Below are 27424 nucleotides of genomic sequence, written 5' to 3'. Positions count from 1 at the left end.
CTGATAAGGAATGCCCATATCATCCCTAAGCAAGAAAGGAGACAGAGTAGATGGTGCGGTTGAGTACCAAACTAATGCAGTGGATGCCAAACCCATGTTTGTCAACCTATCAGCAACTGTATTCCCTTCACGGAGCACATGAGAGCAATGAAAGGTCAGCGAACGGATATGAGCTAAACAAGTCGACCAAGCAATCCGTAGAGGCCAAGGAGGGACAAATGAAGAAGAGACAATGCAAGCAAGAACACTAGTGGAGTCGCTTTCAAGCCATATGTTATTCCATCCAAATTGAAACGCGAATTCAATTCCAATAATGACACCCATTAGTTCAGCGAAAAAAGCTGTCTGATGACCAAGTCCTTGACAAAAACCACCAAGATAACGACCCTTCTCATCCCTAAAAACTCCACCACATGCAGCTGGTCCAGGGTTGCCCTTAGCTAAGCCATCTGTGTTGAGTTTGATCCATGGAGTAATTGGTGGATGCCACAAAACCCAGCGAGGAGCTACTCGTCTTCGCGAAATTGGTTGAATACCCAAACCCACAAGCAACTGAGAATCCACCAAACCAACTGTGTGTCCTGGTGTATGAGGCGCAATAAATCGAAGCCATGCTCTAATGGAGCGAAAAACACGTAATAAAGAAGGAATCTTATTGTCAAAGCGAAGCTTGTTACGCGCTTTCCAAATTGCCATGAGTGCATAAAGACATCCAGCTATCCAAAGATTCTTCAGTTGAGGTGAGAATGTTTTACCCTTGATTGTATTCCATAAATCAACAATTGTACCATAAGAAGGCAAAGAGCAACCAAAGCAACATGCCAACCATTGCCATACCTGTTGAGCAAAGGAACAAGAAACAAACAAGTGGGTGGAGTCTTCAACAAACCTGAAAGAGCAAAGCTGACAGACTGAAACTGTAGGGGTGCCTCTTTTTTGAAGTTGCTCATCGGTAGGAATTCTATTATGGAAAAGACGCCAGGCAAGCATGGAATAGCGAGGAGGAATAAAGTGTCTCCATATAGTAATGAATTCGGCAACTGAAACAAAACATTGGCGAACCACATTATATCCCTCAGAAAAAGAGAAAGTACCTGAGCATGATTTTTCCCAAATTAAAATATCCTTCTCCGGTTCAGATGGAAGAGGAAGGTTGGTAATGTCAGCAGTCAAACCAGGAAAAATATTTGAAAATCCATGTGGCAAAACCCATTGCTGATTAGAAATAAACAACTCAACCTTAGTCTTTAAAGGAACCGGGAAATTAGGAGCCTGAAGCTTATCAATAATAGGATTATCGAGCCACTTATCTGACCAAAACATGACTGACTTTCCATCTCCAATTAACCATCTAGAATGTTGAAAAATTAGAGGAAGAGCAATTTTAAGACCATGCCAGATAGAAGAGGCAAAGTAACGATACCGCATTTGATGACATATAGAGAACCGCTGACAAGCAAAAGATCCCCATAGCGATGCTGATGTGATAGTGCTCCAACCTAAGCTCAAAAGAGCAGCTTTGTTAAGGGACTGCAGACTTCGCAACCCAAGACCACCCTCTATCTTTGGAGCACAAACTTGTTGCCAGGAAACCGTTACAATTTTTCTTAGTGGCTAAGTCTCCCGACCATATAAAGTTTCTGGCACAAGTAGACAAATGCTTTAGTAATGAAGAAGGCCACAGATAAACAGAGAAGCTATGAAGTAATAAGCTCTGAAAAACATCATGAACTAGCTGCACTCGCCCTGCCATGGATAATAATTTACCCTGCCAACCTGCCAAACGAGACTTTGCTTTATCAGCAATACATTGAAGATGAGCACGTCTTGGCTTTCCTTTAAAAATTGGTACTCCTAAGTACGTGAAGGGCGCAACCCCCAATTTGAAGCCCAAAACACGTTGTACATGGCTACGCTGATGAGAGTAGGAAGCCCCCACAAAAAAAAGTACTTTTTTCTCTGTTTACCAATTGACTTGAAGCAGCACCATACTTATTAAGGAAGAGTTGAAGGTTCTTGAGAGACGAGTTATCACCACGACAAAAAATAAACAAATCATCAGCATAAAGCACATGTGTGAGTGTACAACTCCGTGGCAAGGAAATAGACTTCACCTGCCGAGTAGAAAATATAGATGAAAGTCCCCGACTTAAAGCTTCTTCCGCCAAACAAAATAGAAGAGGGGAAAGAGGGTCCCCTTGCCTCACACCGCGAGCACAAGAAAAGAATCCATGAGGAGACCCATTCAACAAAATAGACAACCTAGCAGAATGTAGAATAGTGCTAACCAAGTCCATGAATCTTGCAGAGAACCCAAATCGAGCCATGACATGAAATAGAAATTTCCAATTCAATGTATTAAATGAATTACCTTTGTTCAAAAAAAAAAAAAAAGAAGAAAGGTTTTAGGGAATGCAATTTCTGAATCTCTTCCAGCATTTTGGATGAGATATGTTAGTAGATTGTGAGAGAAAAGGGACCTTTCAAAGAATCTACACCCAACAACTTCCAACTTGTCACCCAAGTGGGGAAAAAAGAAAAGAAAAACAAAAATAAAAAACGGAACTTTCGAAGAATATGCAACCCAACAACTTCCAAATTATCTGTATCCAAAACGCGTCCAAATTGTCCCATTAAAAAAAAAAAAAAGGGGCAGTTTTGCGCATTAATGCGCATCTCCAGAATCAACCTTTCTGGAATTGACTTAGACTTCCCCCAGCCCCCAGGCCTTTATTATGAGAGTGAGGATTGTGAAGCAAGTCGTCTTTTTCAGTTCTCACTCACTCTGAAACACTAGAAATGGCTTCATCCTCCTCCTCTTCCACAAAGACAAAGTTGGATGTACGACGCGTTCTTGAGTTTCCAAGGCGGAGACACACGCAACAACTTCACGGACCACCTCTACATGGCGTTAAATCGTGCCGGATTCAGGACCTTCAGGGATTCCGAGGAACTAAGAAAAGGGGAGGATATATCACCCGCATTGATCGGGGCAATCCAATGCTCTAGGATCTAACCACTGCAAGTGACCTAGTGGTTCTTGCCTAGTTGGGTGTGCTCCCCAACCTAGGTTCGAATCCCGAAGCTGTCAAAGTGGCGAGGCACTGTGCTGCAATGCACAGTTGGAGCATTTCACATGCACCGAAGGGGTTTATCTTGGGTCTAGGAAGCCTTTGGGTTCCCCTTGACAAAGTCAAAAAAAAAAAAAAAAAAAGCTCTAGGATCTCTCTCGTCGTCTTCTCAGAGAACTATGCGGGTTCGAGTTGGTGTCTTGACGAGCTGCTGCACATCCTGGAGTGTCAAAAAACACTGGAGCAAAAGGTACTCCCAATATTCTATCATGTTGATGCTAATTTTGAGACTCAAAAATTTACTCAACATTTCTTATAAGCGACACATAAACATGTAGAATTGGAAATGCCTTCCATGGCGCCAGGAAGTTAAAATGCTTTCGTTCGTTTGTTTAATACGTTTTCAGACTTATATCAAATAAATAAGATAGTTTCTTAAAATGTAAATTCAGAATGGAAAGGTTGTAAGAAAACGTACTGGTGTGCTGACCGTCTACGTACATTAGGGGATGTACACTGCTTTACCCTTTAATATTCTAATCTTGTTTTCTTTGACAATCTACAATCACTATGAATAATCTATTAGTTCAGTTTGATTTTTCATGTTAGTTTATCTTTTGCATCTCATCAACAGGCCTGAAGCAGAGTTTATCAAACGCATTGCTCATGAGATCAGTACACTGCTGAACAACACCTACTTACATGTGGCTGTATACCCCGTTGGAATAGATTCTCGCATTGAAGATATCAGTAATTCTTTATGTGAAGGAGTAGATGATGATGTTCGAATGATTGGAATTTGGGGTATGGGTGGAAGTGGGAAAACTTCAGTTGCAAAAGCTATCTATAACAAATTTTATAGTAGCTTTGAAAGTAAAAGTTTCATTGGAAGTGTTAGGGAAACTGCAAAGGAGTCAAACGGTAAGATTACTTTACAAGAAAGACTTCTTTATGATATCTTAAAACCAACCAAGGTGGAGGTAGGTGATGCTGATAGAGGGATCATTGTGATACAAGAAAGACTTGGAAGCAAAAAGGTACTTGTCAAGTTGTCATTGTTGATGATGTAGATGATCTGGACCAATTAACTGCATTAGCTATAAGGCGTGATTCATTTGGTCCAGGAAGCATAATTATTTTAACAACAAGAGATCGACATTTGCTAGAGCTACTTGAAGTGGATACAATACATCCGACTAGAGAAATGAATGAAGCAGAAGCTCTTGAGCTCTTTAGTTGGCATGCCTTTCACAATCCATGTCCTGATTCAGGATTTTTGAAACTCACAAGGAGAGTGGTTACTTACTGTGTAGGTTTACCACTGGCTCTTGAAGTTTTAGGGTCTTTTCTCTTTAAAGGGAGCATAAGCCATTGGGAAAGCACATTGAAGAAGTTGGAAAAGTTTCCTGATGACAAAATTCATAAAATCCTCAAAATAAGCTTTGATGCACTTGATGAGAACCAGAGGGACATATTCCTCCACATATCTTGTTTCTTCATTAGAATGGACAAGTGTCATGTCATACAAATACTTGATGGCTGCGATCTTTTTGCAGATAACGGAATCGGTGTCCTCATTCAACGTTGCCTAGTAACTGTTAGTGAAAAAAACAAGCTCATGATGCATGACTTGCTTCGAGACATGGGCAGAGAAGTTGTCCGGGCAGAATCCCTTAAAGACCCTGAAGAACGTAGTAGACTGTGGTGTCAGGAAGATGTAATAAATGTATTGACAGAAAAATCTGTAAGTACTTTCCAACCAATACTTGTCTTTGCATCCTACATCATTATGGTGGTCGTATGAGTATAAATGCATTCATGACTTCCTATGCGCATTAGCGCATATATCAGTTTTCACATCCAAAGAAGCTTTGTCTTACTCAGTGCCTTCTCTTAGCAGGAAACTAAAAAGATTGAAGGACTCGCCCTAAATTTGCAAAGATCTGACAAAAAGAGGTTCAAAACAATAGCATTTAGAAAGTTGAAGAGACTGAAATTGCTCCAACTTAACTATGTACAGCTTGATGGAGACTACAAATATCTTTCCAAACAGTTAACATGGCTCTGCTGGCGTGGATTCCCTGAAGTCATCATACAGCAGAAAGAATTTCTTAATAATATATCGAAACCTTGTGTCTATCGACCTGCGATACAGCAATCTTGTAAAACTTTGGGAGCATCCCAGGGTATGTTATAGCTCAACCAAACTCTTCAACATTCTCATTCTGGTATAATTAACATAACGTTCTACTTTTATTCTTTTTGAATTTTGATTTTTGTTTTCTTTTGTTCTTGTCTAACAGTTGCTTGAGAAGTTGAAGATTCTTAATCTGAGTCATTCGCATTATCTGACGCAATCACCAGACTTTTCAAATCTCCCAAATCTTGAGTATTTGATCCTCAAAGACTCTGTTAGTTTGCCAGAGATCAACAAATCTATTGGAAGTCTTCAAAAACTTGTGTTGGTAAATCTTAAAGACTGCATAATGCTTCAGGATCTTCCAGAGAGTTTTTATGAGTTGAAATCTATCGAAACTCTTGTTCTTTCTGGCTGTTCAGGATTTAAGAATTTGGGTGAGCACATTGGGGAGATGATATGACGCGGGTGGAAGTAACGGGGTTTACAAGCGATAAACCCTAAAAGACATAATTCTGGAATCCACCAGAGAAGGAGAGAAAAATCTCAATTTTGATTGATAATATGATAAAAATAGTTCTGCAGCCGTTTAAGGTTGCTTATATATGGGAAAAGAAACCCTAGGGCGACTAACAATGAAACCCTAAAGCCCACGGATTAAAACAAAACAAATCCAAAATAAATTAGAAAACCTAAAACAAAAAGAATGTAAAACTAACCTAAAAATATTAAATCACGAATCGGATAATTAAGACGATACATTTTGGCCTAAATCTGATAGGGCTCACCAAAGTGAGTCTTGAAGATCTCGTCGTTCCCATTCTGGAAAGGTATCATGCGTTTCAAACGGACATTCTGGCCAAAAGTTAGTCAAATCTGATTTAAAATCAAAACCTGACTTTTCGCACGAGAAACCCGAAAAGTCCAAAACCAAATCTTCTTGAATATTATGTAGGATGAGATTTTAGCCAATTTCAACCAAAAATCTCGAAAAGAAAGAAGCGTCTTCACATTAAGAAGAATAATTTGAATATTGGAAATTGGTATTCAAATAGGCTTCTTAATGATGAAATTAATCATAAATTACTCTTTTGGATATATCGGGATTCTCGAGCAAAATCTTGATTGGGATTCCAAGCGTAATATTCTTTAGTATCTAGGATTTTATTTCTGATTTTTATTTAATGAGGTTTTCTAGTTTTAGTCTATAATAAATTATTCTTTTTGTTTTCTAGTTGTATTAGGTTTATGCTATGTGACCTATATATAAGGCATCTCTTAGATTGTAATTTTCATTCAAGTTATCAATAAAAAAACCAAATATTAGAGAAGTTTCTCTATGTTTCTTACGGATGTGTCCGTAATTGCTAGTGGATTCTAGCTCATCTCATATGGCTTTCGACGCTTGACGGAGCCTCTTACTATCGTGTCCACGCTTCCCGCATCATTTGGTATCAAACCTAAGATTTGGCTTTGATACCAACTGACGCGGGCGGAAGTAACGGGGTTTACAAGCGATAAACCCTAAAAGACATAATTCTGGAATCCACCAGAGAAGGAGAGAAAAATCTCAATTTTGATTGATAATATGATAAAAGATAGTTCTGCAGCCGTTTAAGGTTGCTTATATATGGGAAAAGAAACCCTAGGGCGACTAACAATGAAACCCTAAAGCCCACGGATTAAAACAAAACAAATCCAAAATAAATTAGAAAACCTAAAATAAAAAGAATGTAAAACTAACCTAAAAATATTAAATCACGAATCGGATAATTAAGACGATACATTTTGGCCTAAATCTGATAGGGCTCACTAAAGTGAGTCTTGAAGATCTCGTCGTTCCCATTCTGGAAAGGTATCATGCGTTTCAAACGGACATTCTGGCCAAAAGTTAGTCAAATCTGATTCAAAATCAAAACCTGACTTTTCGCACGAGAAACCCGAAAAGTCCAAAACCAAATCTTCTTGAATATTCCAGCGGCTAGTAACCTGATTACGCGTGAGTTACCTATTTTCCAATCACTCTTCTTGATTCTACACCGCTTCTTTACTTTTATGATTTTTCGGCTAAACTGGGTCTATTCTCGTCCTACATCATGATATCACTGACAACTCTTGTTGTAAGTGGCACAGCCCTAAGTGCAATACCTGAAAGTATCTCTCAGCTCCCAAAGCTTGAGAAACTCAACGTCAGCAATTGTAGACAGCTTCAATTGTTGCCCGAAAGGCTGCCATTAAGTCTTCGATCCCTGTTTGCAGTAGGTTGTAGTGTATCAATTGAGATGACATTTAATTGTGTTAAGAGAACAGATGAGCGTACAGAGTGGGAACAAGTACTTGATCGAATAGTACGTATCTTGCCCCATATGGTATAGGGATAGACTGCACTGGAGACGATGACATTTATATGCCTGGATATGATATTCCAAAGTGTTTTGCGTATGTCAGAGAGAGTGATCAAGTCTTTTTCAAGTGCCTCAACTTATTTGTAGCAATTTTGTTCTCCTTGTTTCGCCGAGAACACGTCGCCAAGTCGTAAGTCCATTTTTGTTGCAACTTACAACTCATAGTAAGTTCATTCGTTTTGTTGTCCGGACAGCTTATCCCACTGAATTAACTTCACATGAAGTTATTTGGCAGGGAAATTTATCAAATAATGAGCTCAGTTTGGAAGTTAGCGACTTTGTTGAGGTTCAATAATTGTAACTGGATCTGGTTTCAGGGTGAAGAAAACAGGGGTCAATCTAGTGTGGGGTCCTAAATTTGGCAATGAAAATACTATCCACTGTGAGCCTATTCCATATGATCATTTACTCAGTAATGCTAAATTGCTAAAGAAGCAGGATCAAGCCATGACTCATCTGATGAATACCAACCTTTTAAATTGGCTGTGAAGTGAACTACTGATACGTCTAAAGTAGGCAATTGCTGAGAAAGAAGATAGAGAAGCCCAAGGCTCTAGTTAGTGCGAAAGTTCCAGGTCCAATATCCTATTCAAAAATAATATTCTTTTACTTTCAAGGCCCGGGCCCGGACCGTTATATATTATTTTCGGGCCGGGCTTTGTAAAACAGCCAAATTTTTTTTAAAAGCCCAGACCGTCAGGGTCGGGTTTCGGGTCAACTTGCTCGGTTGTTGAGTTAACTGTGTTGTTTCTGCCTTTAACTACTCTATACGGGTCGAGCCAAGCAATTCTCAATCTCTTAAACACTGCAGTCCGTACCACAAATGGCTTCCTCCTCCTACTCAACGAGTTCTCTTTTACGAAGTGTTCTTAAGCTAGCTTCAGAGGCGAAGACACAGGCAATCACTATACCGTCTATACGGACCACCTCTACATATATGGCATTAACTCGTGCCGGAGTGAGGACGTTTAGGGATTCCGAGGAGTTGAGAAAAGGGGAGGATATATCGGGGGCATTGATGGGGGCAATCCAAAGGGTCTGAGATCTCTCTCATCGTCTTCTCCAAGAACTATGCGGGTTCAAGCTGGTGTCTTGACGAGCTGGCGCACATCATGGAGTGTGGAAAAACACGGGGGAAAATGGTTGTCCCAATATTCTATCATATTGATCCTTCTGATCTCAGAAAACAGACCGGTAGTGTTGGTGAGGCGTTTCAGAAACATGAAGCTAGACGACATATATGTAAGTGCAGATAGGTTTTTTCTTTATCCAATTTTGTCAATATCTTTTGAAACCCAAGAAGTCCACCAATCTTTATGTTAAATGACACACATAATTGGAAATGCCTTCCATGGGATAAGTAAAATGCTTTCAATGTTTTTTTTTTCAAATACATTCTAATTGTATATCAAATATGATACTTCTTAATTTATTAAAAGAAAAATTTTGAACTGAGAGGTTGTAGGACAATTGGGGATTTAGAGAGCTTCACCCCTCTATTCAAATCTTGTTCTCACAGGCAATCTAATACGATAAGTAAGATGATAATTCAATTTGTTCTTGTAGTTTCATATTGAATCACACTTCTGCTTCTTGATTTAACTTACAGGAGTGAAGCACAGCATATCAAACATTCAAACACATTGTTGATGACATCAGTAGAAGGCTGAAGAACACCTACTTACAAGTAGCTGTCTACCCAGTTGGAATAGTTTCTCGTGTTGAAGATAGCAGTAATTCTTTATGTGTTGGAGTAGATGATGATGTGCGCATGGTTGGAATTTGGGGTATGGGTGGATGTGGGAAAACATCAGTTGCAAAAGCTGTCTATAACAAATTTTATCATACCTTTGAAAGTAAAAGTTTCCTTGGAACTGTTAGGGAAACTGCAAAGGAGTCGAATGGTAAAAACTTTGCAAGAGAGGCTTCTTTCTGATATCTTAAACCCAACCAAGATTGAGGTAGGTAATGTTCCTAGAGGGATCAATGTGATTAAACAAATGCTTGGAAGCAAAAAGGTACTTGTCATTGTTGATGATGTCGATGATGTAGACCGACTAACTGCATTAGCTATACGGCATGATTCATTTGGTCGGGGAAGTAGAATTATTAGAACGACAAGAGATCTACATTTGCTAGAGCTACTTAAAGTGGATACAGTACATCTGACTCGAGAAATGAAGGAAGAAGAAGCTCTTCAGCTCTTTAGTTGGCATGCGTTTCAAAATCCTTGTCCTCATTTAGGATTTTTAGAACTCACAAGGAGAGTGGTTACTTACTGTGGAGGTTTACCACTGGCTCTTGAAGTTTAAGGGTCTTTTCTCTTTAAAGGGAGGATAAGACATTGGGAAAGCACATTGATGAAATTGGAAAATTTCCTGATGACAAAATTCATAAGATACTCAAACTAAGCTTTGATGCACTTGATGAGAACCAGAGGGACATATTCCTCCACATATCTTATTTCTTCGTTGGAATGGACAAGAAATATGTCTCACAAATGCTGCATGGCTGTGAACATTTTCCAGAAATAGGAATCAGTGTCCTCCTTCAATGTTGCCTTGTAACCGTTAGTTAAAAAAACAAGCTCATGATGCATGATTTGCTTCGAGACATGGGCAGAGAAGTTCGTGTAGAATCCCCTAAAGACCCAGAAGAACATAGTAGATTGTGGCGTCAGGGAGATGTCATAGGTGTATCGACAGAAGAATCTGTAAGTATTTCCCAACCAAGACAAGTATTTGCATCCTATATCATTACTGTGGTTGTAAATCAGCTTTCATATGCAAATAAGCTTTTTCTTACTTAGTGCCTTCTCTTTGCAGGGAACTAAGAGGATTGAAGGACTCACTCTAAATTTGCAAAGATCTGACAAAAAAGAGTTTCAGTACAAGTGCATTTAGAAACATGAAGAGACTGAAATTGCTCCCACTCAACCATGTAGAACTCACTGGAGACTACAGCTATCTTTCCAAAGATTTAAGATGGCTCTGCTGCCGGGGATTCTCTCTATCAACTATACGTAATGAATTTCTTAATGACCAAAACCTGGTTTCTATCGACCTGTGGTACAGCAATCTCGTACAAATTTGGGAGCATTCCAGGGTATATTAAGCTCAACCAAAGTCAAACTTCTTTTCCTTTTGGTTTATTACATGACATAACTCTGCTTTTATTCTGTTTGGATTTTGATATTTGTTTTCCTTTGGTTTTGTCTAACAGTTGCTTAGGAAGTTGAAGATTCTTAATGTCAGTAGTAGTGTTCATAGCCTTCCAGAACGACTGTGTTTCAACATTTGTAAAAACCTACCTGAAAGCAGAGACTTACCTCCCTGCACTGCACTGGAAGTAATTCCAAATTTTTCTAAAGCCTCGAGACAAAACATCCAACAGGTTCTGTCTTTCTCTGACACACACTGACATAAAGAAGATGGTATTTCTCATACTATCCTGCTTGATATGGTGTCGGAATGGCCTGCGAGTGGAGATGATGGCATTTGTTTGCCTGTAAATGATTTTCCAGGGCTGTTGACCAAGTCTTTTTCCAAGTGTCGGAGAAACTGACCAAGTCTTTTTCCAAGTGTCGGAGAAACTGACCAAGTCTTTTTCCAAGTGCCTCAAATTATTGGTTGCAATTTAAAAGCTTTGACCGTGCGTGTCGTTTGGTCCCTCTGTTTCAGCAGGGACATGTCTTCAATTCGACGTTTTTCCATCTCGTCATGTTACTCATGTACGGTGTGTTTATTGGAGGCACTTTCTTTAAATCCTTCTGTTATGTTGCTGTCATTGAGAACTGGTAAACCTTGTCTTTTTCCAGATGTCAAATTCCATACTTTAAGGTTATCTATGCAAGCCAACAGGGTTGTCGCAGTCCATCTTTATGACAGGTTTTTCCTAAACTTGAATTGTATTTATATGAATGAAGTAGACAACAAAGAACTTTCTTTTTTTCACTCCTATACAGTCAGTAGCACGAGCCCTTGACCATCTAATTTAACCAATTCCTATACAGTCTGTAGAACTTTCATTTTTTCACTCCCAACAAATGGCTTTTCACTATGAATGTGTGGAAAAAGATGGCAAACAAAGGCGGCCTGAATGTGTGGAAAAAGATGTACTGATATATGTTGTTCAGTCGAGGCCACAAATCTAGCCTTAGCAACCCCATCTTTTGTTGCATTTGTCATGTGTATATTCTTGTCAAAATGTTTGACAGAAAGAAAAAGCTAGTCAACTGGAGTGCTATATGAGTCATTTTGACAAGAAGAAAATGCTAGACAACTGGAGTGCTGCATGAGTCTATTCATGCATGGATATTACCCGGAAAAGAAAAAAGATTCCACCTCACTCTCTAGATGATGGAGTGAGCATTCGATTTTATTCATTTTCTTATTTGAGTTGCAAATAGTAAAGGTAGAACGTGTTTTCTTGAGCTTCAGCTAGAAGGCGCGAAAGCAAATCAGAAATGGCTTCATCCTACGACGTGTTCTTGAGCTTCAGAGGTGTAGACACACGAAACAACTTCACGAGCCACCTCTACAGCAAATTAGTTTCATCTAGAATCTTTACCTTCTTCGATGACAACGAACTAAGGAGAGGGGAAGATATATCACAGTCATTCATTAGGGCAATCGAAGGGTCTAGGATCTCTCTCATAGTCTTTTCAGCGAATTATGCGAGTTCAAAATGGTGTCTTGATGAGCTGGTGAAGATCATGGAGTGTAGAAAAACATTGGGGCAAACTGTTTTTCCAATATTCTATCGTGTTGAGCCTTCAGATGTCAGGCATCAGACGGGTAGTTTTGCGGAGGCATTTGTAAAACATAAAGCTGCAAATAGATATGCAGAGAATGTACCCAAGTGGAGAGCTGCTCTTCATGAAGCTGCAAATTTGTCTGGCTTCCATCTTAGTAGTACTACTGATAGGTAACCACGCACTTACCTATTCTCTTTTTTTTTTTTTTTTTATTTATTTATTTATTATTTTTTTTTAACTGCTAGTTGTTAAGTTTAATGCCTTTTTTTCGGTCCCTCTTGTTTAGCATCTGTAGAGCTTCACCCTTTATTCAAATCTTATTTCCTTTGGCAATCTGTAGTCACTATCAATAAGATATTAAGGGGGGTGTATTCAATTCAGATTTTAAAAGACTTTGTTTGAGTTTTTAGAATCCATGGATTTACTTAATCCACGGATTGTTTAAATTCTATATGGACTCTGATTGATTCTAATGGATTGATTTACTAGTATTTGTTTAGATTTTACAAATCCTTATGATGTTTTTGGTAGGTTAATTTTTTTTTCTTCTTCTTTAATTAAGCAATGGATGTATGGATCCAACTACAAAGCTATATCAATGACAAGAAAGTATGGCAATCTACCATTCTTTATGTTGTGTATAATGATATATGAACAATAAGAGAAAACTAACCAGCCAAAATGTTACACAAAAAATAAAGTAATAAACTAATGACACAATTTATTTCATATCTAATTTACAAAAGAATCATGTGTGTATGTATCATCTTAATAATACCATTGAAAGCGAGCTTCATTAGCTAGAAGGATTAAAGGCTTCTAGAGCTATAGTGATAAAAATAAAATAAAAAAATATTAGATGGGAGCAGAGGCAGAGGAATATAGTGGGAAAATAGGTCTAAGACAATAGGTTCTTCATTTTTTGAGTGAGAAAGAATCCATCAAAATCTTTTGGGAAGTGGTTGGATTGTTTTTGAGTTTTGATATGTATAAAAAGCACTATAAAATCCTCCAAAATCCATCATTTAATGAAATCCTTAAAAATGAATATACTTTTGAATATCAGCAGATTTGAATGGATAATTTTAAATCTTAATTGAATACATCAAGATTTTAAAGGACTATTTAAAATTTCAGTTGAATACCCACAAACTTTTAAAATACAAAAAAATCTTGTAGACTCTTAATTGAATACACCCCCCTAACTCAATTCAGCATTGTAGTTGCGCACTGAGTCTTAGTTCTATTTCTGAATTCTGAATTTAATCGACAGGCGTGAGGCAGAGTTTATCCGTGACATTGTTGACCTGGTTAATAGACTGCAGACCGACACATACTTACATGTAGCCAACTACCCAGTTGGAATACAGTCTCGTGTCGAAGAGATTAGTAGATCATTATGTGTTGGAGTAGATAATGATGTTCACATGGTTGGAATTTGGGGTATGGGTGGAATGGGCAAAACAACTGTTGCAAAAGCCATCTATAACAAATTTTATCGTAGTTTTGAAGCTACATGTTTTCTCGCAAATGTTGGAGAAACTGCGAAGCAGTCAAATGGTAAGATTACTTTGCAAGGAAGACTTCTTTCTGATATCTTAAGACCAACCAAGATAGAAGTAGGTGATGCTGCTAGAGGGATCATTGTGATAAAAGAAAGACTTGGAAAGAAAAAGGTACTAGTCATTTTTGATGATGTAGATGATGTGGAGCAATTAAATGCATTAGCCATAAGACGTGATTCGTTTGGTCCAGGAAGTAGAGTTATTATAACTACAAGAGATCGACATTTGCTAGAGCAACTTAAAGTAACAATACATCTGACTCGAGAAATGAATAAAGAAGAAGCTCTTGAGCTCTTTAGTTGGCATGCATTTCAAAATAATTGTCCTGATGCCGAATTTTTGGAGCTCTCAAGAAGTGTGGCTACCTACTGTGGAGGTTTACCACTGGCTCTTGAAGTTTTAGGGTCTTTTCTCTTTGGAAGGAAGGACATAAGAGATTGGAAAAGCACATTGAAGAAATTGGAAAAAATTCCTCATGGAAAAATTCAGAGAAAGCTCAGAATAAGCTTTGATGCAATTGATGAGAACCAGAAGAACTTATTCCTCGATGTATCTTCTTTCTTCATTGGAATGGACAAGAACTATGTCATAAAAATACTCGAGGGGTGTGGTCTTTCTGCAGCAATAGATATCAGTGTCCTCATTCAGCGTTGCCTTGTAGTTGTTAGTGAAAAAAACAAACTCACAATGCACAATTTGCTTCGCGACATGGGCAGAGAAGTTGTTCGTGAAGAATACCCCGAAGACGTTGAAAAATGTAGTAGATTGTGGCGTCAGGAAGATGTACTAGATATATTGACAGAAGAGTCTGTAAGTACTTCCCACTCAAGACAAGCATATGCATCTTTTATCTAATAATTAATGATAAGTTGCAAATTTCATTTATGCAAAACCATATAGCGCTCCACCACATTTCAGTGCTCCATATCATTATTATTGTACAGAATCCAGTCGGCATTCATGACTCTTAGACATGAGCATAAATCAGTCTTCACATGCAAACAAAATTTTTCTTACTTATTGCCTATTGTTAATAGGGAACTAAAAAGATTAAAGGGCTTGCTCTAAATCTGCAAAGATCTCAGAAAAAGAGTTTCAGAACAAAAGCATTTACAAAGATGAAGAAACTGAAATTGCTCCAACTCAACTATGTAGAGCTGACTGGAGACTATGACCATCTTTCCAAAAATTTGAGATGGCTCTGCTGGCATGGATTCTCTCTAAAGTTCATAGGAAACGATTTTCTTAATCAAGGAAACCTGGTTTCTATGGACCTGCAGTACAGCAATCTCGTACAAGTTTGGGAGCATCCCAGGGTAGATTAAGCTGAAACAAACTTTTGAACTGTTTCTTTCTTATCTTTTTGGATTTTGATTTTCGTTTTGTATTGGTCTTGTTCAACAGGTGCTCGAGAAGTTGAAGATTCTTAATCTCAGTCATTCACATTACCTAAAACAATCACCAGACTTTTCAAAACTCCCAAATCTTGAGTATTTGATCATGAAAGGCTGTAAGAGTTTGTCAGAGATGCACCAGTCTATTGGAGATGTTAAAAGACTTGCTTCGGTAAACCTTAAAGGCTGCAAAATGCTTAAGGACCTTCCAAAGAATTTCTATAAGTTGAGAGGTATTGAAACTCTTGTTCTTTCTGGCTGTTCAAGATTTGAGAATTTTGTCGAGGACATAGGGGAGATGACATCACTGAGAACTCTTGTTGTAAGTGGCACAGCCATAAGTCGAGTACCACCCTATATAGGAAGATTGAAAAACCTGAACTACTCATCTGTACAAGGCCTGGTTCGCCTGAAACAAAGGTTCCCGGAAGTGCCAAAAACTTATTTTCCTCATGACTATACCTCTTTGACGTATTGCAATTTGGAAAGCAGTAATGTTCATAACCTTCCAGAACGCGGTGACCTTTCCAATCTTGAGCGTCCATGTTTCTATAATTGCACAAATTTTCCTACAGGTGGAGATTTACCAAGTAAGTCGAAGGACTTGGAATCAGATCACTGCACTGCACTTCCAATAATTCCTAATTCAAACCCTTCTAAAGCGTCGAGGCAGAGCATCCTACAGGTTCTCTCTCTCTCTCTCTCTCTCAAACTGAAAGACATGGTGTACGGATTGATATGATATGTGCTTGATATGGTATAGGGATTGACCGTAACGGGAGATGGTTGCATTTGTTTGCCGGGAAATGATTTTCCAAAGCAGTTCACATATGTCAGAGAAAGTGACCAAGTCTTTTTCCAAGTGCCTCAAACTAACTTACAAGCTTTCACTGTGTGCATAGTTTGTTCTTCTTGTTTTGACGAGGACATGTCTCCAAGTGGTATATCCATTTTTGTTACAAATTATACCAAGCTCATTAGCTTTGTTGTTGAGCCAACTCATCTCACCGAAATAACTTCGCATGATGTTATTTGGCGAGTAAATTTATTAAACGATGAGTTCAATTTGGAAGGTGATGACTTTGTGGAGGTTGAAGTTGCAATTGGATCCGGTTTCAGAGTGAAAAAAACTGGGGTCAGTCTTGTATGGGATCCCAAACTTATCAATGAAAATACGATTGAGTGTGAGCCTATCCCGTACGAATATTTTCCAAGTGATGCTGATAATCAGGCAGGACCAAGCCATGAGCCATCTGATGGGGAACGACCTTTGAAAAGATTGAAGTTTGTGATGCAGGAGTAGCCCATGAATCTGCATATACACCTGCTCATGAGAAGCCCAAGCAGAGAAGCAAAACCCAAGTCATCTCAAAGACTTCGTCATCAAGTGGAGGCGGATATGTTTCAGGCAATTATATCTTTCTTTCTTTTATTTTGAAGATTGGAATCTTTAGTTTATTCTTCTTTGTTGCTGTCCTAATACTATTAGCTTTCTTATCCTATTGGAGCACTACCTTGTAAACTGATCAGTACTTTGAGTATTATAACATACAGCAGCAAGCTTTTTGCTGCATAGTTTGTTCTCATCTTTGTTTCTTGTGTTTTTAATATATTAAGAAACTTTCAAACATTTTCCCCCTGGTTAATTAGTGTTTGAGACACTAAAGATAATCTCAGTCACTCGCATGACCTGACACAATTACCAGACTTTTCAAATCTCCCAAATCTTGAGTATTTGATCCTGAAAGACTGCAGGAGTTTGTCAGAGATTCCCTGGTCTGTTGGATTTCTTATGAGACTTACATTTTTTTTTTTTGGTCTGAATAATGAGACTTACATTGCTAAATCTCAGAGACTGCATTATGCTCAAGGGTCTTCCAAAGAGATTCTATCAACTGAGAACAGTTATTAAAACTCTTGTTCTTTCTGGCTGTTCAAGATTTGCTGATTTGCATGAGGATATAGGGAAGATGATATCACTGACAACTCTCATCTTACGTGGCACATCCGTAACTGAAATACCATCCTCTGTACAAAGATTAGAAAACCTGGACTAATCATCTCGACAAAGCTTAAAATAACATGTCTGAGATGAGACCGCAGGACCTAGCCATGAGTCCCATGACTAATCTGATGACGGCTGAACTTGAAAAAGAAAGATGAAAGGGTTATAAAGCTCGGAGTGGGAGAAGCTTGCGGTAATATCTATTGCCAATGAAGACCTCACCTTTAATGCACAAAGGTGTCTCTCCTTGATCATGAATGCTGACGTTTTCTGGTTCATCATTTAGTGGGACAAAAGAAAGAAAAGGCCTTCTAGTTTAGGATTTGCTTCTCTCCCAGTCTTTCAACCTCTGCAAACAGATTGTTAAATTATCTTTCATTTTCTTGTCATTTTCGTCCTCTAATGGAGTGCCTTTCTCGGACTCTTCATTCTTATATGCTGTCAAAGGATTGGTATTTAGTACCATATCTTTTTCTTGATGTAGCATTGATATTGTCTGTCGGGAGTTAATGGTGGGATCAGAAGCCATATATTCTGACTACACTCACCAATTGTTTGTATCCCGTTCTTAGAAAAGTGGTAACTCTAACCTGTGAATGAATCATGATTGAGTTAGCAAATCTGTTTGCCACAATCTAATCCAAAATCCTTATAGCAGTCTTCTTAGGAGCAATATTAAGTGGCTAATGTACACTTGTCACCATTATTTCGTTCATTTTTCACCTTCAATTGTGGGACTTTCATTCAAATTGCAATGTAACAGGTTTGATTATGCATCGGTGTGACAATCAATCGGTTCTCAGAATTCTGAATTGGATTTGTTGATTATAAGTGTTTGATGGGTGGCGAGTGTTGCGTTCAGATAGGTTGGAATTGAAGATTGGAGTTTCAATACAGAGAGACCTGGGAGAATTCACAGAGAGAAATTGCAAATGCGCTTATGAGTTGAGTGAAGTGGAACTTGGACGGTCAAAACACAATTGTGACCGTTGGCGCCATAGACCGTTGACCGTTGACCCAGTCAAAAGCTCGACTCTGAAATTTGAATTACGAAGCAAAAGTCAAACAGTCAACGGAGCCTGATGAACCTGATTGATATGTCACATTATGTGACATTCGTTAGCCTCTAATTTAAATCCAATGCTCAACAGACTTTCAGTCCAAGAATGGATTGATTTGGGCTTACTCTCCTTTTGTATAATTTCACTTTGTGCATGAATACTACTGTTTGCTTGTTGTGTTCTTTTGAGATTCTGAAGAGTTTCATGCAGGAAAGGAAGGATGGAATCGTAAGATTTGGGTTTCCATTTTATCCAGAAAATATTTATATACTGGGATGGATATGGGTGCTGTGTTAACTTTTTTACTTATTTACTTTCTCTGTGTTTGCTAGGAATATTGAATTAAGAAGAGAAGCAGACACAGAGTTTGGAATTTTGTTTTTTGATGTGTTTGATTTGTAGAAAAGTAGAAAACCAGATGGGAGTGGATTACTAATTTGAAGTAAGGTAAATAGTTATTCATGGCTTGTCTGTGTTGGAACTTGGACGAAGGATCTTCGTTTTATGTTTCTTGGGAAAATTGCTTCAGAAAATATGATGTAGTTCTGTCACTAATTTAGTGCCTCCTGTTAACAGGGAACTGAAGAGACTGAAGGACTTGCTCTAAATTTGCAAAGATCTGACAACATGAGTTTCAATACAGAAGCATTTAGAAACATGAAGAGACTGAAATTGCTCCAACTCAAGTATGTACAACTCATTGGGAAGTGGGAACTGCGACAGGTTTCCCAAAAAGTTAAGCTGGCTCTGCTGGCGAGGATTCTTTCCACAGGTTATACGAAATGAGTTTCTTAATGAAACATACCTGGTTTCTATTGACCTGCGGTACAGCAATCTTGTACGAGTTTGGGAGGATTCCAGGGTATATCAAGAAACTTTCAATCATTTTCCTCTGGTTTAATACATTCGATCACGCTCTCCTTCCCTTCTTTTGAGATTTTTGATTTTTTCTTTTTCTTCTTTTGGTGTTGTCTAACAGCGGCTTGGGAATTTGGAGATACTTAATCTCAGTCATTCACATTATCTAACACAACCACCAGACTTTTCACAACTCCCATATCTACGGTATTTGATCCTTAAAGACTGTGTAAGTTTGCCAGAGATTGACAAGTACTCCATTGGACTTCTTTATAGACTTACCTTGCTAAACCTTAAAGGCTGCACAATGCTTAAGGACCTTCCGGAGGACATTTATAAGTTGATTCTTTTTAAGACTCTTGTTCTTTCTGGCTGTTCGAGATTTGAGAAATTGAGCAAGAATATAGGAAATATGAGTTTTCTGAGAACACTTATTATAAGTGGCAAAGCCATACGTGAAGTACCATCCTCTGTAGATAAGTTGTGGGACTTGGACTTTTCATCTCGACAAGGCCTGAGTCGATCGACTAAAACGATCTTTACAGGAAGAGACATCACAACCTAGCCAGGATGAGATATCAGGACCTAGCCAATCCGAGTATGAATTCTGATCGGAGAATAAGCAGAGAAAGAAAGCTGAAAGTGAAGTGTTGAAGGAAGCTGATGTGGTGATGGACCTCAGATTGTTAACTTCAGAACTTTTCTCTGAATCTTGGTGATATGTTGCTGGTTGCTGTCTTAGGAGTAGCCGGTACCCTTCTTTTTCCTCATGTCAGACTCATGATGTTTCTGTGCAGTTTTAATCCATGATTTCTCTGAGCAGTATTAATAAGGGTTGGATATTCCATTTACGATCATCAGTTGTTTTAACGCTAATCTTGGAAAAGTGGCAAATATGGTCTTGTAAGAAGAAAAATAATTCGAACCAGTACGTGATGTCAATATAATCATGTATAGAGTTTGTAAATTTGTTTAACATTCAGAAGCTTGAATTGTTAGGGAGGGTTTATATTGGCTAAGTTACGCTCCCCGTGGGTATTCTTTCACCTTCAATTATGAGAATTTCAGTCCCTATGTTTGCTAATCTTTTGGTTGTGGCCCAAACCATTAACCTAGTCAAAAGGCATACATAAATCCAATGTCGGTGCCCACTGTCACCTCGAATCTTCATGTTGGGAACAAAACTATAGATTTAGCATATTAGGGAAACTAATGAGTACACATTACAATATCTGCTGCCATCGTGGCCTACACCAGTTCCCAGACTCCCACAGCATCACCACAGAAGACCAAAATATACAGAAAGGTTAACACAAAAACATCATGCATTTCATAGGATTCTTTTTCCTCACAAACACCCACCGAATTATACAGAGAGGCTGAATATGATCAAATAACAAAACATTTACTCTGAAGCTTGAGCACTATACAAAACATTTACCTCTCCAAAGCGTGAGCACTCTACAAAACATTTAACAAAGAACGGAAGATTAAGCACAGAGCTCTTTCTACTGGAATTCAGAGGTAGCAGTAAGAGTAATAACCATCTACGCATTTTGTTATTCTCTCAAGCATTTTCTCATACACCTTCTAGGCATTGTCAAATGCCAGCAGTAGAAAGATTGTAGTACTCACCTTCCTCTTGAGGCATATTAGACTCAGCAAGTCCTAGCAGCTTGAAGCAACTCAATGCAACGATGAAGCAAACAAAGTGTATACCAGATAACATGCAGGTGTCAACCATTATGCTAACTGAAAATTAACTAAACTTCAAAAGTTCCTGTCATGTGTAATCTTGTTGTCTAATTTCTTCATAATGTAATCATACTCTCTAAATGGAATCATATCTAAATGGAGTTCATTGATTTTCAGAATGTAATATTAATTTCTAATGGAACTCATATCTAAATGGAAGTCATCAATCTCAGAACGTTATCTTCCTGTCTTTATGTATCATTTTCCAGCATTTCTATTGTGTTTTACCATCTTCATTTGGGCATATTTGTTTCAAAGGAAGGCCTCACATATAACAGCATAACCAAAAAGAAAAGAAAAAAACACTTACGAACCCAGTATTCTCCACTCAAAACCATAAACATTACCATTTACTAAACAACAAAAAAGATCACTGAGATTAAAAATTACATACACCATTTGTAAACAAAAACAATGGATGAAACAGTAGCCAGCATTCAATGTCTGCTCTTTGCAAGATATAGAAAGAGGTTTCATTATAGAAATAGGACACAACTTTAGTCTAATTATCCGAAATGGCATGGTCCTTTAGGCAACCAATGTCAGTTCATCTACCCACCCAAACAACTATAGCACGCTTTGTACCAAAAGGGTTGAGTGGTTGACTGGCAGTTTCGCCAAAATATATTTAACAACAACTGAACAGGACCCATTCTGGACTTTTGTCTCAATTGTCAAATTTAATTGTCCTGTATGCATGTATCAGAAGCTTCATTTCACTACTAAGACTTTTATAAGGTTTATATAGGGATCCCCCATTCTGAAATGTATCAATTGCCAATAATACAAAGGGAGAAAGTTAGAAGGAGCCATAAGAGGTAGATATAGAAGAGGCTTTACCCTGTCCCAGCAAAGAAGGCTAAAGGAATCATGGGCACCCAATCATTATAGTCATGCTGCAAAAATTAAACCAAATTACCAAACACTGAAACACGGTAGAAGAAAGACTGTAGAAATTTCAGAGAGGCTTGTACTTGGAAATTAATCACATACTGTTTAAGGACAAGCATAAATTGACAGAGAGAGAGAGAGAGAGTAATGTTGCAGAGAGAATGGAGATTCAAGTGTGTTTATTCATCTCATACAAGGAGGTATTTATAGGAATACAATTGAGGTGTGAGATGCTTAAAGAATGATACAACTTTGATGACAGCTCTATTTCTAGCTTTACATTGTGGCATTGTGGCTGTGATGATGGAGATAACCATGCTTGTTCCCCTTTGGCATAAAGCTTATCATATAAGTCACTATACCCATCTTTACACTTAAGCACCTCTCTTTATACTCAAGTACATATCCTATACATGATATAGACATTTATACTATGACTCATATATACTACAATATGATTCATGTATACTACAACACTCCCCCTTGGATATTTCATGTTTAATAGCATTGTCTAGGCCGTGCGCTTCGAAATTGCCTCGTTAAAAACCTTGTCAAGTAATAAAACCCTGTGGGAAAAAACAACCTTGGTCGAAGGAGAAAAAGAGCACAACGCGCGTTGAGTGTGGAGTAGTAATATCACAGCTTTGGAGATAAGTGGAGTCTTCTTATCAGCATCATAAGTAGGTAATATGTCTACGAGAGGGATGCAAATAGAGTTGCTGCAACAAAACCTTGCCCGGAAAACCCAGTGGGAAAAAACCGTGGTCGAAGGGAAAAGATGAGCAAAAGCATATATGTTGAATCAAAACATCTTCAGGATGTAGTATAAGTGGGGCGACCATGCTAAAGATGTGCCTCGTTAAAACCTTGTCAGGTAACAAAACCCAGTGGGACAAAATAACCTTGGTCGAAGGAGAAAAAGAGTACACGATGGTCAAGTGGGTATGCTTCTGGATACTCCCCCTGATTTCAACATCTCCTTTGTGTCTCCCAATCGTGGTGCTTCTCTCGTTGCCTCATTAAAAACCTTGCCGAGTAATAAAAACCCTGTGGGACAAAAATAACCTCGGTCGAAAGGGAAAAAGAGCACAACACACTCTTCACGTTTTGAGACCATATATGTAGACATCTCCCCCTCTGATTGATCTTTGAGGAGAGTCTGTTATTGCTGATTTTATGCTTGATGTTGTCGCTTTTGATGCAGCCTTGCTTCATTTGTTTCAAAATAAGCAGCATTATCTTAAATGCTTGTAGGCTCATCTGTGGTAGACTTCAAACCACAACTGTTCGAACATGCGTAACTATGGATCCAGTCCATATACATTCACGAACTACTTCGTGAAGAGCAATAATCTCTGCATTGTTTGAAGATATAGCGACTAAGGTCTATTCTGTAGACCTTCAAGATATCGCGGTCTTACCCATGGTGAACACTTTACTAGTTTGGGAAGGCCTTTGTATGGGTCAACAGATACCAAATATCAGCAAAACCTTCCAAAAACACTTATGTCATTTTGGGGTAGGGATAGAAAACGCAGGCCAGTGTTTGGCGGCATTTCTGGTGTGTGATGGATCTGAATCCATCATCTTTTTATAGGGATAGAATAAGCCCATATCGATCGTACATCTCAAGTATCGAAAGATATCTTTTACACCAATCCAATGGCGTCGCGTTGGCGCAAAGCTATATCTTTAGCTAACAAGTTTATGTCAAAACGAGATGTCCAGTCTTGTGCATTGAGCTAAGTACAATAATGCGCCTATTCGCACTTCTGCCTCTTGCACATCTTCGTCTGATCATCCTTCAGACGAAGAGGATCCTTTTCAGGATCAAGACTACGAATGATTATGGGGTGCTTGAAGGCTTGACCTTTGTCAAAATGCCTAAGCATCTATCAACACGATGCTCAAGTTCCAAACCGAGGCATAATCGTGTTCCCCAAAAATCCTTCATCTCAAACTCGGATTTTAAGTGTTCAGCGGTTTCCCTTAACTCTTTAAGGGCTTCTAATGAAGATCATGTCCAACATGAAAACCGCGATAGAATCCGAAACTTGTTTATGGAAACGCGCGGGCATATCCCTTCCCAATCAAGTAGTCACTTTTAGTGAGCGTTTCAATTCTATTGCAAACGCGCTCCGTGGTCTAGAGCCACTTGATTTGGGTAACTAAAGTTTCACTATGAACTTTCATGTATATTCCGTATCTAGATCCCCATAGAGATACGTAGTGACCACATTTATAAGCTGCATGTTCAGTTATTTGGAAACTACCAAACTGACAGGGTAGTGGAGTGCAATGACATCCATTACGAGATAATATGTCTCATCGTAGTCAATTCCAGGGCGTTTTGTGAGAAGTCTTGCGCTATAAGGCGAGATTGCCATCTCTTTTTCTCAACACGCTTTCTAACGAAGACCCATTAGTCAATAGGTTTTATGTAAGGAGGTGTTGGCATCACTGGCTCAAAGACCTTCCTCTTCGTTTAACCTGGATCGCATCTTTCCATTTAGGCCAAATTTCTCTACGTTGGTATTCATGCTTCAACGGAGCGTAGTTCGATATCATCGGTCTCAACAAACTCATGCGCAACAAAATGCGCAACTACATCATCAATTATGATGGAGTTTCTATTCCACGTCTTATGTACACTAGTGTAATTTTCATAGAGCTCTATATTCTCAGGAATAGGTTCTGACGTTGAGGCGTCCCCCAACGATAACCATAATCCAGAAGATACTCATGAGACGGATGTTGAGTGTCGATGATCTAAGGATGCCAAAATATCCTTCGAATCCACGGGCTTCCCACGCATCCTAGCTGGGGCCATGGCCTGTAACGCCAGAGTGCCACTTTCTATGGCGTTGGCGCCTTGCCTACCTCTGTGTAGGGTGGCGCTACGTCCTCTTATAGGGACGTCCTTGTTTGGCTCCAATTTTGTTGCAGCTGGTCAACAGTCTCTTTTCTGCGCGGGCGTGCCAGCACCGTTCGGGTGCGGTCGTCAGGGGTGTCCCTTGACCTGACTTCTGTTGAGCGATTGTAGACGAGGAGAGCACCAACCTCGTCGCGGGATTCTTTGTACCTCGTGGCGAGGACTTTTGCTGAGCTTCTTGAAAATCACAATCGATACTCGATGTTGTAGATCGAGCAGAGCGAGAACCACTGGGAAGTGAGGAGAACTTGCTAAAGCGTGACTTTAGCTTGGCTGGGTTACTAGGGCGTTACCCTTGCTTGGCTGGTTCTGTAACCGTTGTGGTCGCGGCACTACCGTCGGCTCCCGAGGAGACTAGGACCGAAGCACGTTGACAGAGGGTTTGGTGACACTGAAAGTCGGCTTCTGAGAAGACTAGGACTAGGAGTGTGATCACCGGTAAGAGAAAGAGAAGGAGAGGAGTTGCTCTTAGAGAGGTTGCTCTAGAGAGAACTTAGATTATCTTAGAGATGTTGTTGTTGAATGTGAATGTGTCGTGTTGGTGTTGGTGTTTGGTCGTGGTACTACAATCGGCTCTCGAGGAGACTAGGACCAAAGTACGTTGACAGAGGGTTTGGCGGCACTGAAAGTCGGCTTCTGAGAAGACTAGGACTAGGAGTGTGATCACCGGTAAGAGAAAGAGAAGGAGAGGAGTTGCTCTTAGAGAGGTTTGCTCTAGAGAGAACTTAGATCATCTTAGAGATGTTTTGATGTTGTGAATGTGAATGTCTCAGAATGAGAGGAGAAGGTGTTTATATAGGGAAGAAAAAGAAGAGTGAAATGATGAGTGGAAGAAAAATAATGAAAGTAGATCTAAGTTCACTTGTAAAATATGGAAAAGATAGAGAAAAGATGAAATGAAAGCAAAGCATGAAGGTGCAGCAACATGGAAGTGGTGATGATCTATTAAAGAGATTGTAGAAGAAAAATATATCCAAGGAAAAAGAGAAAAGCATCTAGCTTTCTTCATGTGGGTAGGAAACATGAACATGTGAATATTGAGCTGGTTTTAGGTCAGTTTCTGCCCCTTTATTCCTTCAATTATTTCTCCAACAAGACTTCATTATATGCCTTCGACTTCTTCATATTAAATGTTCCACTATGAGTGTAGATCATCCTGACAAATTTTCAGATTTTTATTCCATGTGGTTGGGCCAAAAATGCTGCTGGACCTCTTACAGGTCCAGTTTTCCAGTTTTGCTTCTGTAGAAAATTGGGCGGATTGTTTGAAGGCCTTCCACTCAAAAAAAGCTCTTGCACTCTTCATAAGAAATGATCCTTGGGATGTCTAGAATGGATCTGGAAAGTTTCAGCACATTTCGATTTCATTTGGTTAGTCTGCCACCCCTCCTTCCTTGTCTAGCTCGGTTTTTCCTAGCCGAAGTAGGAAAATATGCTAAAGTTGACTTGTCATACTTCCATAGTAGGCTTTATTTAGCCTCTAAATATATATTTCGAGCTTGTCGACAATATATAGCTTGAGCCACTGATATTGGCACAATTTCTCCAGCACATGCCTTGTCAGGCCAAAATGTTCATTTTGGGTCCAAACATTGCCACCCAGACCTCGAAGTCAAAGGTCTTCGTCTTGACTGAAGGGGTCTTGAATCAACACTACTCTTATAATGTTGTTGCTCCAAAGCCACTTGTATTGGCTTGACTGTTTCCATATAGGCCTCTAAATAGGCCATAAAGCTTGAATGCCACTACTGAATTGCCTTTGTCATGAACTGACGCTTCCTTTGCCAACTTTATTGCCCCCCATGGATCTGGCGAAACTTGGGTAGGTTGTAGGAGATCAGAACTTTAGCATGCCCCCCATGCGAAGGAGACTACTTTTGATCGCGAATGAGGATCCTTCTCTTCCTTGGTGGTAGCTTTGCCATGTGTATAGCAGCAAGTATCTGCCTTGTTTGCTAGCTCTCTGTTGAGAATGCAATTGCTGCAAAAGAAGCCCAACTAGATGAACCTTTGGCTACTTCTGAAGAAATGGGCCGCAACCTGGCCCATCTCAGAGAACGGGCCACTCAGGCCGAAGCAAGTGCTATTGCGGCGAAACTCCGCGTGGAGGAACTTTGCTTGAAATTGAGCTTCGCGGGCCAATCTCTGTAGGCCTCCTCGAAAACTGTTCGGTCTCCTTACACGTCAATAATCCCTTCTTTTCCGAGATTTAAGGCATTAATCACTCGTTGAAAAACAACAGTCGTGAAAAAATAATCTTGTGAAAAGAACAGTTACCTCCTCGAAAACCGTTCGGTTTCCCCACATGCTATTAATCCTCTAATAATAGCTAATTCCTCAAAAACCGCTCCTCACATGGTGCTAATCCTTTTTTTCCCGAGATTTGGAATCACTAATCTCGATTTATTGACATCGGTTTTGAAATAGAGCTTCATCCAAGGGTGGGGATTTGCCTGAAGTCCCTATAAATAGTTGTATTTCAGGAAGGGAATACTCACAACAACTTTTCTGAAATATTCGAGAAATGGCCTTTCAATCCTTGCTTCTTTTTCTCCTTCTTCACAAATCTTCCCCTCATGAAATGACCTTTAGCC

The 27424-nt window shown here is 39.2% G+C and overlaps 3 protein-coding genes and 2 pseudogenes across 4 annotated transcripts in view; all 5 read left to right on the top strand.

Annotated features, from left to right (window-relative positions):
• Positions 1–20230, top strand: part of LOC133706537 (disease resistance protein RPV1-like) — a 94818-nt gene extending 74588 nt beyond the window's left edge. The window contains exons 2-4 of one of the 2 annotated variants that reach the window (XM_062132078.1): positions 18727–18841; positions 18971–19256; positions 19374–20230. In XM_062132078.1, the coding sequence (XP_061988062.1) occupies positions 19083–19256; positions 19374–19817 (618 nt within the window). In that variant the 5' untranslated portion in view covers positions 18727–18841; positions 18971–19082 and the 3' untranslated portion in view covers positions 19818–20230. The remainder of the gene's footprint in view (positions 1–18726; positions 18842–18970; positions 19257–19373) is intronic. The other variant, XM_062132079.1, reaches the window with a different exon arrangement.
• LOC133742637 (disease resistance protein RUN1-like) lies at positions 2696–5666 on the top strand (annotated as a pseudogene).
• Positions 7810–10180, top strand: LOC133706739 (disease resistance protein RUN1-like; annotated as a pseudogene).
• LOC133706738 (disease resistance protein RUN1-like) lies at positions 10190–16901 on the top strand. The gene is made up of 7 exons (XM_062132279.1): positions 10190–10326; positions 10439–10718; positions 10836–12539; positions 13643–14744; positions 14972–15250; positions 15339–16013; positions 16092–16901. The coding sequence occupies exons 3-7, from the start codon at positions 12079–12081 to the stop codon at positions 16629–16631; spliced, it is 3057 nt and encodes a 1018-aa protein (XP_061988263.1). The 5' UTR covers positions 10190–10326; positions 10439–10718; positions 10836–12078; the 3' UTR covers positions 16632–16901.
• LOC133744332 (uncharacterized) lies at positions 10521–11910 on the top strand. Its single transcript, XM_062172461.1, has 3 exons — positions 10521–10718; positions 10836–10961; positions 11830–11910. The coding sequence occupies exons 1-3, from the start codon at positions 10521–10523 to the stop codon at positions 11908–11910; spliced, it is 405 nt and encodes a 134-aa protein (XP_062028445.1).
• Positions 20231–27424: the final 7194 nt, after the last annotated feature.

The sequence above is a fragment of the Rosa rugosa genome, chromosome 4 (genome assembly GCF_958449725.1).
Source record: "Rosa rugosa chromosome 4, drRosRugo1.1, whole genome shotgun sequence".
Lineage (NCBI taxonomy): Eukaryota > Viridiplantae > Streptophyta > Magnoliopsida > Rosales > Rosaceae > Rosa > Rosa rugosa.
Note: the sequence above shows the minus strand (reverse complement) of the source record. Positions and strands in the feature narration are given on the sequence as shown.